Source organism: Notolabrus celidotus, chromosome 12 (genome assembly GCF_009762535.1).
Source record: "Notolabrus celidotus isolate fNotCel1 chromosome 12, fNotCel1.pri, whole genome shotgun sequence".
Classification (NCBI taxonomy): Eukaryota; Metazoa; Chordata; class Actinopteri; order Labriformes; family Labridae; genus Notolabrus; species Notolabrus celidotus.
In genome coordinates this window covers 11902136-11911355 of record NC_048283.1, presented here as the reverse complement: position 1 = coordinate 11911355, position 9220 = coordinate 11902136, and the positions used below count along the sequence as shown (strand labels likewise).

Below are 9220 nucleotides of genomic sequence, written 5' to 3'. Positions count from 1 at the left end.
ATGTGAATGTCTTGAGTTTTGGAGGTATTCCATTTATAGATCAAAGTTCCTCTCGCTAGGATTTTGACCTAACAATGCTAGGGAGAATTTAGAGGTGACCAATGGTATTCTGATTCATTCTTTGGTCAAAATGAATATCTAAACCGCAATGAAGAAATTTGACTCAAAGCAACAGCTGTTAAATTCATGGTTTCGGTTTCTTTTTAGTGACAGATAACTTAAAGTTGCTCTAACTCGCTCCACTGCTTTTTCTAATATTGCTGGACAGGATCCAATATGTATCTGTCCAAAGCCTGCCGATTTAGCATGCTAACCGAAACTAACGTTTTAGCCGCATTGTTTTGATGCTAACGTAAGCAAACGGTTTTACCTCACCTTACGGTCTATGGTGTCAACAAGCAGAAGTAAAATATGCTGGAACTCTTTTTTGTGGATTGATTTGGCAAGATGTGTGATCAGCTTGACTCTGATGTTGCTCATATTAGTGAAAGTTAATAACCGTTGTAAAGGGGTTTTGACCAATCAGAATCAAGCATCTTACAACCAAAGATCTACCCTCTGGTGACCATGAGAGCCCAGACGGGAAATTATTCTAACTCTTCAAGTTCAACTTTAAGATTAAAATTGTTTTCGACTGATGTACTTAGATACACTCTGTATTGATGATAACTAAGAAACACACAGATTCACTGATTATGTTTTCTCAACAATGTTAAGTGTTGGGGCGCTGGTGGCCTAGCGGTCTAAGAGCCCCACATACAGAGGCTATAGTCCTCGTCGCAGGGGTCGCCGGTTCGATTCCTGTTCTGTCGACCATTTCCTGCATGTCTTCCCCCGTTCTCTACTCCCCACATTTCCTGTCTCTCTTCAGCTGTCGTATCAAATAAAAGGCAAAAAGGCCAAAAAAAACCCCAAAACCAAACAATGTTAAGTGTAAATGCCGACTCATTTCCAAAGACAGCAGTGTAACCAAGAAGAAAAGGAATGTATCGCATGCATATTTTGAGCAAGTAAAACTCATACAAAACATTGAAGGTATGAAACATCTCTTTATTAACAAATTATTTTCTTTGTTTTACTTTTTTCATCAACCTGAATCAGCTGTTTGTTGAATGGCAGTAGAGGAGGTAGGACCTGTATCGATATCTGTTTCCGGAGCGTATTTCCTGACAGAAACATAGTTATATTAGCAGGCCGGATACATTTATTACTACTGTACAAGATAAATGAATAATGTAAAACTTACCATGAAGAGGTTTACGGCCCTCCAAGAAACAACTGACTTAGCCTGAATCATCTTTTGTGTCAACCCTGAAAAATCACAAAAACTCACTTATTGCCCTTTTGAACATTGTTTAGCACCAGTGTGTTATTTTGAAAAGTGCAATTTCACCCAGAAATGAACAGGATATTTGTTCAAGGCTTTTGACCTCACCCTGTGTTCACATGGGCCGTGGTCAGAGTTGTTTGAGCGAGTGGTTGTAGATTTGGTTGGTGGATGTTTTGGGCAAGGCAGAGAGCTACTGTGCCGCAAGCTGGAAATATCTAGAGACAAGATGTGTGTTTTTAAGAGGACATACAACTGCTTTTCTCTGTGAGAAACATTCAACAGATGTAGCTCCTTATAAAAAAAACACAACTACTACACCAATTTCAAAATGATAGGGACACTGTGGAAGGTGTTTAGAAAATGGAATGAGAATATCATCACTGTCCAAGAGAAACCTTGTATCTCCAAAACCACTACTTTACAGGAATTTAGAAAAACTCGGATGTTTTTATTAAACACTGCATGAGATTCAACTACAAACGTCTTTTAAATACTTTTCATCTGTTAAATTTTAGAAAACCTACTATCACACAATTGTATCAATTAACGCCAAAAAGGAAAAATGATAAAATATGGAGATACAAGGTTTCTGCCTGACAGAGATGATTTTTACTTTTTGACAAACAGTATATTCAATTGAAAACTGAGAGAAAAAACATATTTTATGTCTTAACTAATGTTAGAATCCTGTTATTTGAATTTAAATATACATAATTTTGAATTAGATGCAAAAATTGAATCCACTTTTTTAAAAAGCTTTCCAAGTTTCATATTTCAGTAATTTAACAAAATGTTTACCAAAATCTATAATGCCAATTTTTCATACGGGTAAGTGGGATGAAACGTAGATGCTCACCGTCCAATGAGAAGAGGAATACAGCAGTGCCCCCCTTCAGGAAGTCCCGCCTCCTAATTTGCTCCAGGGAGAGAAATGATTTGAGTCCATAGGCAGGGTTCACATAAAGTGTTTCTCCATTACTTCTCATTGGTCGTCCTACTATTCCTGGGTCGTCAAATGCAGCTTCAGAGAAACAGAAGAGACATTTGTCCCGTCAAACTCATATCAGCAGTGACAGTAATTTTAATAGTTGTATTCATAGATAAGCATATCAGCTGTAATAGACCATTAAGAAATCCCTTCCAAAGACTCACTGTAAGTTGGGTCTGTGGTCATAGTGAACTGTTTGGACATCTGTTGCTGAATGTGTGGGTTCTGGTCCAGCATGATGATGGTCACCTGCCTCCATGGGCACGGCCATTCCAGTGTTGAATCATAGTCTCCTGACACAAAACGAAAATACACTCCAAAGAAAGTTTCTCGCAGAGCAATCAGCATCTGGTAAGCATAACCTTCAGGAGAGTACACGCGAGGGCTGCGCAGATAACTGTTATAGTCCGTACTCGTCAAGAGACTCTCAAAGTCTGTGATCTCCCAGACATGATGTGGACACCCAGTCTCAGATAGATTGATGTCATCGATGGAAAAGCCTCCTGAAGACTCTTCGCTTCCTTTACGCACCTCAAACACAACTTGGAAGGGCTTGGTAGCGTTCAGGGGCACCTTGTGAAATGTCCATTTGAAGGTTGGTTCACCTGCAGGGGAGGATAGTTAACAAATAACTGCTTATTTTTATGTTATTGTGTCTCCAGGACTACTAATGTCAATTAAAACTTTTGTCCAGAGAATATCTCCAGGGGTATTGTAAGGTTCGCTATTATATTTTGCCACAAAATTTGTAGTCTCTGTTGGTTGAACCGAAATAAAGGTGGTCCTGTAAGTTTTGTGATAGTACTACCAGAAGACGCCATTTTGGATTAGTCTTAAAATCTTGAGATCACAGTTTCATTGATTGCCTTAAAGCTAAGGCAAAGCAAGGCAAGGCAAGTTAGTTTGTATAGCGCATTTCATACACAAGGGCAACTCAAAGCATTGGTAACATTCAGACAAGCATAAAAGAGCACAATTAAAATGACAAATATAATGAAACATAGAAAAGAAAAGGAAAATTAGAAATATATTAAAAATGAAAAGTTAAAATAAGCTATGATAGGAAGGCAGTGGCAAATAAAAAGGTCTTAATCTTTGATTTAAAAGAGGTGAGAGTTGGAGCGGACCTACAGCTTTCAGGGAGTTGGTCCAGATGGTTCATAAAGTAGCAGCTGATCAGCATTGTATTTTGGGCCTAAACCATTCAGTGCTTTTTAAACCATCAGCAGGATTTTAAAGTCTATTCTCTGACAGACAGGAAGCCAGTGTAGGGATCTAAGAACTGGAGTAATGTGATCTACTTTTTTAAAGACCCCGTTACAGTAGACTAGTCTGCTAAAGATAAATGCATGGACGAGTTTTTCTGCATCCTGCTGAGACATAGGTCCTTTAAACCTTGATATATTCTTAAGGTGATAATAGGCTGACTTTGTAGTTGTCTTAATGTGGCTGCTGAAATTAAGGTCTGAGTCTATGACTATACCAAGGTTTCTGGCTTGGTTTGAACATTTCATCTTTGCAGATTAAAACTAAGAATAGTCATTGTGTTGCCAGAGGATGTCTCCAAATCAGTTAAGTAATATTAATTTGTTTCTCAATTACCACCACGAAATAAAACATTTATGTAATTGTGCAAGATGTTTCCCTCAGCACTTGTTGATCTAGTATTAAATTTGCCTTTAACCCCCTTAATCCCTTACAAATAGACGTTATAATCCCCTGCATGGTATTCTGTGCAGATATCAGTTGAAACTTTTGTTTTCTTCGGTTAATAAGCACATGTATTTAAATCTGATGACAATGATATCTAGCACTGCTAAAACTAAGATGGCTGACATGGTAAAAATATACCTCAAAGACATCAACATTTCTGCATTATCACCTGAAAGTTAGCGTACTGAGGTTACCATTTTGCCCATAGCACAACTTTGAATAGATACACCTAAACTGAGCTGCGAGCATTTAGCCTTTTAGTCGTGTTGTATTCTTTTTACTGTGAAATCACAACATAGTATTTGAAGTCTTTGATTTCCTCACCAGAGATCTGACCCATGAGGCGTTTTCTTCCCATTGTGTCCCTCTCATCTTGGAACTCCCTGATCCAGATGTTGAGCTGGTCGGACCAGCTTCCACTGTGGTAATAGTAGAACTGGAGACACTGGACGTGACATTTTGCGGTAGGGGTCATCTTCTTGGTCTCAAGCCAGGCTGAGTCTCCTTCCTGGCCTGTTGTTGTGTTAGCATGCATGAAGTAACCTGGGATGTGTTGGAGTTTGACACATTTTCAGTTGTGTTTTGTTTTGATAGTTGTTTAAAATACAAATAGTTAGCTCGCTGGAAATTGGTGTTTATATGGTACAACTGATGTTACCCCCGTTCTTGTCCAGGGTGGTGTGGTCAGTCAATGGCTCTCCATCAGCAGTGTTCAATCGCTTCCAACCTTTGGACAAACCGCTTTTACAATATCTCATCCCACAAGTGTCAGTGCTGAAGTTGCAGTGCTCCGCAAAAGTAATGGATGCATCTGTGGTCAAAGAGAGGGAGCTTACATCACATTAAGCACAGTTCAAGTGTGCTTCTTCTTCAAGGGTTAAAAAAGGGACCTGTGTCCACTTCTGGCATTTTTTTCATTTGTAGCACTTAATTTCTTTTAAAAACCACTGCAGTCTGTGTTTTAAGTCCTAAGTGCAAAGTGCCTTCAGCATCCGTTGTTTTCTTTTCTAAGTGCTCTCAGTTGAAAATAATTCAACTCTTGGAACACAATTGCTCTTGTATATGTAATTTCTCCATTACAGACCTAGCAACATCAAGAAGGAGAGCTTCCAATTTCAACTTTTTCAACAGCAATGATGGAGGTCTTTCTCGAGGAGAAACTTACCACACTTGTATTTTCAAGGTAAATTAGAGCAATTTTAAAACATCTAAAATAGACTTCATGGTCCCTACAATGAGTGCTGCCAGTGAGAAAAGGTTTGTTAGTGGATACAGGCCCTTAATGGTCATCATTGTGTGAACTGTGCAAACTTACTGCAGTTATAAAGGCGATTCAACTTGTACACATCAATGGAGCTCATCTCCATTCGCTGTCCTATTTGGTCTTGATACTCTGGTAGTTTAGTGGAGATGGTGTCTCCTGAGTTTTTAGAAAAAAACCTTCTTCCGTAGTGCATCACAGAGAGATAGTCATATGGAGCATCAAATGTTGTACTTACGCTTGGGCTTAATTTCCTAAAATTTTTCTGGTATCCTGTGGACCAGACAGAAGAATAGACAGACACTATATCAATCTTTGCATAACATTTTAAATGTTTGTGATCTTACAAAGATCAAACTGTAAACTGTAAAGGCTCTTTGGCATCATGAAGAGTAAGTTTTAGGTATGTTGATATGAGAGGAAATCCGTTTGATGGGGAGGTTTTTACCGTCTCTGATGTTTCTCCAGTTAATGGTTATGTGGTCGTCTCTGTCATATCGCGCCTGTTCGTGGTACAAGCCCAAAGCATGCAGAAACTCATTCTCAACTGTACCAAGACGATCGCAACGTCTACCGATGGAAACAACCTGACCACTTTTTATGGTTTTCGAAACAAAAGAGTAACACCTGCAGAAAAGAGGAATAGCAGTTAATAGACAGAATCAATAATTCTAGGGTCAAGGGTCAGATTACAAAGATGTCAAGTTGTTAGATTTTTCTTGGAAAAAAGGAAGTTTTACCCTCGACTCGCTCTGACTGAGAGGTAGTATTCGTCAGACTGTCTGGGCCGGAAATCAATACACGTCTTCAGGCGGAAGTGTTCAAAGGCCTGAAGAATGACTCCTTTAGCATTCACACCTGTGCCCACAGACAACACGCTGAATCATAAGAACTATTTTTCACTCTAGTTTGACTGCAAACTTTTCATGCTTCAGTAAAGTATGAAAAATGAAAAAGCGTCTACTGACTACCACTCACCAAGGTTGGCTTCTAACACGTATGGAACAGGGATGTCCCACAGCTGCTTTTCATTCAAATTGACGCTCCTGGCAACCCTCCTTTGTGACTTTATGTCCTAATTAAGTAAGGGCAGAAAGGGAATTAATTAAAAACAACTCAACATTGCAATGCAAAAGGGAGTAAGATTACACATAATACATATTGCTTACTTCCATAATGTCGCCCTCAAATAAATCCAAGCCTGTAAGGTAAAAATGAGAGATGATCAATGTTAATGGAAGCAGAAAAAAATAACATGACTTGAGGTGTGTAACTCCTTGTGTCTTTAGGTTGCATTGCTGTTAATATCTTTTTGCTCTCATTCATTTGACATCTAAAGCACACTACACTTGTATCTGAAAAACACTAGACTATGGGTCATTGCTAGTTTTTCTGCTGTATAATTGTTTTATTCAGAGCCGGCCCGACTTGGTGCCCTAGGCAAGATTTTAACTGGTGCCCCTGGTATTATACCCAACTCCAACAATCACATCACATACACTAAAAGACAACTGACATCCAGCTTTATGTTTTACAGGTTTCCTTTATTTTAAAATAAAAATGACCTCTAAAAGAACATTAATAAAATGGTAATAACACTGATATTTAGCAGGGAAATAATAATACAATTTTAAAATACATAATGTAATAGTAGTAGAATTTATTTAGTCGTTATATAACCCAAATATTTTCACAGTGCAGACACTTTCAACAAAGCAACAGTAATGTATTAAGTGATGACTGAAAAGGTCGAAGCAAAATGCTTATTTAAGCCTAGCCAACATTTTCTGCCTAATTAAGCTAACAACTTCCAAAGTACAAGGAAAACAACAACAACAAGTAAATCATGAACACTTAAAGACTTCAAAAACCGCTTTGCATACCATTATTTTAAAAACCAAAAGTGAATCACAAGCTTTTAAATGTTTACTGGCATCATTCCACAATTTAATCCAAAGTTAAATTAGATAAAACAATATAGTTTTTGCTTTTATCTTCAAAATTTCTTCCTCACTCATTTAGCGGCACCCCCTATGGATGGCCAGTGCCCCTAGCATTTGCCTATACTGCCTATGCCACGGGCCGGCCCTGGTTTTATTTCTACCTGGTCTATCTCCATTCCTTGATATTGGTTGTTTGCCTTATCTATCTATATTTCTAGAGAGAGACATTTTGCACCAGTCAAACACACTTTATCAAAAATAAAGGTTATGATCTCATAAAGTCAGTGTTTAAATAATACTTAAACATATACACACTCTTACCTTCATTTATTTCAGTTATGTCCAAGTCCTCATCATCATCTGTGTCTTCAAAATGAAAGAAATAACATCATGAACAATCAGACACTTTAGAATGTTTTTTTTATAGTCAAATTTTATAAAAACATTTTATTGAAAAAAAAAAAAACTCTCACCTACTAACAGTGGCTCGAGAGACTGAAATTGAATAAATGAGAGGTTATGAGAGTATCAAACTGGAGTCCATTTGAAGACAAGTATATGAACCTTACCTTGTAATAAGATTATGTGTGCAAACTTACCGTGACAACAGGAAGTAAGCTCAGCACTACCAAAATGCAGAAATGCATTTTTATGAATAAAAAGTCCAAAAAATGATTAAAAGAACATGCACAACTCGAACTATGTTGATTAAATTAGCTTAAAATTTACAATAAATAAATCAACCATCCACAAAAAGATATCCTCGGTAGGTTTGAGGTCAAGTCTTTGTCTTGTTATCTCCACAAATCTAAGGATTGTCTTCCTTTAATAAAAACCTTGTTGATGTCTAAACTTCACAATCTACAGCCCTGTGAGATACATCTACAACTACACCTCTTTGGCCTGTACATTCACACAGTTTAACAGGATACAAAACAAGTCCCTCCACAAACACAAACTACACTAAAAATCTCAATAATCAAACATATGCAGTAAACAGCATTTCCCCTCAGGGCCCTACAGACTGTTTTTTGCATTATTGTGCTACTGATATTTCTCATGAATTCTTAAAAACAATCAGGCGACGTTGATGCACAGATGGAAATAAGAATGCAGTTTTTCCAGCAGTTCAGAAACTGTAATGTTTTTATTTGTTCTGTCATCTATGTATCACCTTGTAACCAAATTCCTTCTTCATGTCAGAGTTTGCACACCCCAGGCAAAACATTGTACTTTGCATAATAAGCCCCTCAACCAGTGAGTCATGTTTTTGAGACAGTTACAGTAAAACCGGTGTGCTCTGCATGCCTGCAGGTCTGTAAATAAAGTATGCATATGAAACACAATGGAGGAGACACAGAGTGTGCGATAACATTTTGTACTCAAACTCCTTTTGTTTGACTCAATACGGTTCAGCTCATGAAGGGAATGTGATGATAGATGAAGATTTCAACTCTGACTCAAAAAAGGCCTCTTGGCTGTTCAAGGGCTGTGAGACTGTATCAGTGCTTGTTTTGGGTCTTTCAAGAAGGAAACATTGAATAGTTGGTTGCTTCACCACTTTGATTCAGGCTAAAACATTTTAAATTGCTATTGTATTGATTGCTGTGACATTATATGTTTTTGTTTTTTTAAGATATATTTTTGGGCTCTTTTCGCCTTTATTGGATAGGACAGCTGAAGAGAGACAGGAAATGTGGGGAGTAGAGAGTTGGGGAAGACATGCAGTAAATGGCTGGGAGTCGAACCGGTGACCTCTTCGACGACGACTATAGCCTCCATATAGGGCTGCTAGGCCACCAGCGCCCCATGTTATGTGTTTTAATGACTCTGGAGTCACTTCTCAAGAAAAGGAGAAGAAAACATGGGACGACTTTTTTGCTCTTCTGTAATTCTTGTTTTAAGAAAAAATCCAGTAGACAATAAAAAACTGAGAAAGTTAAATATTTCTGGGATTAACTGAAGGCATATTTGAACACAACAGT

At 37.9% G+C, this 9220-nt stretch overlaps 1 protein-coding gene across 1 annotated transcript; it reads right to left on the bottom strand.

The window, feature by feature from the left end:
* Positions 1 to 1029: 1029 nt before the first annotated feature.
* On the bottom strand, positions 1030 to 7942 carry LOC117822784 (meprin A subunit beta-like). The gene is made up of 15 exons (XM_034697694.1): positions 7835 to 7942; positions 7709 to 7730; positions 7557 to 7601; positions 6462 to 6493; positions 6271 to 6367; positions 6033 to 6150; positions 5741 to 5919; positions 5347 to 5565; positions 4690 to 4842; positions 4356 to 4574; positions 2483 to 2923; positions 2187 to 2351; positions 1436 to 1545; positions 1247 to 1311; positions 1030 to 1166 (listed from the first exon to the last, which is right to left on the bottom strand). The coding sequence occupies exons 1-14, from the start codon at positions 7880 to 7882 to the stop codon at positions 1306 to 1308; spliced, it is 1854 nt and encodes a 617-aa protein (XP_034553585.1). The 5' UTR covers positions 7883 to 7942; the 3' UTR covers positions 1030 to 1166; positions 1247 to 1305.
* Positions 7943 to 9220: the final 1278 nt, after the last annotated feature.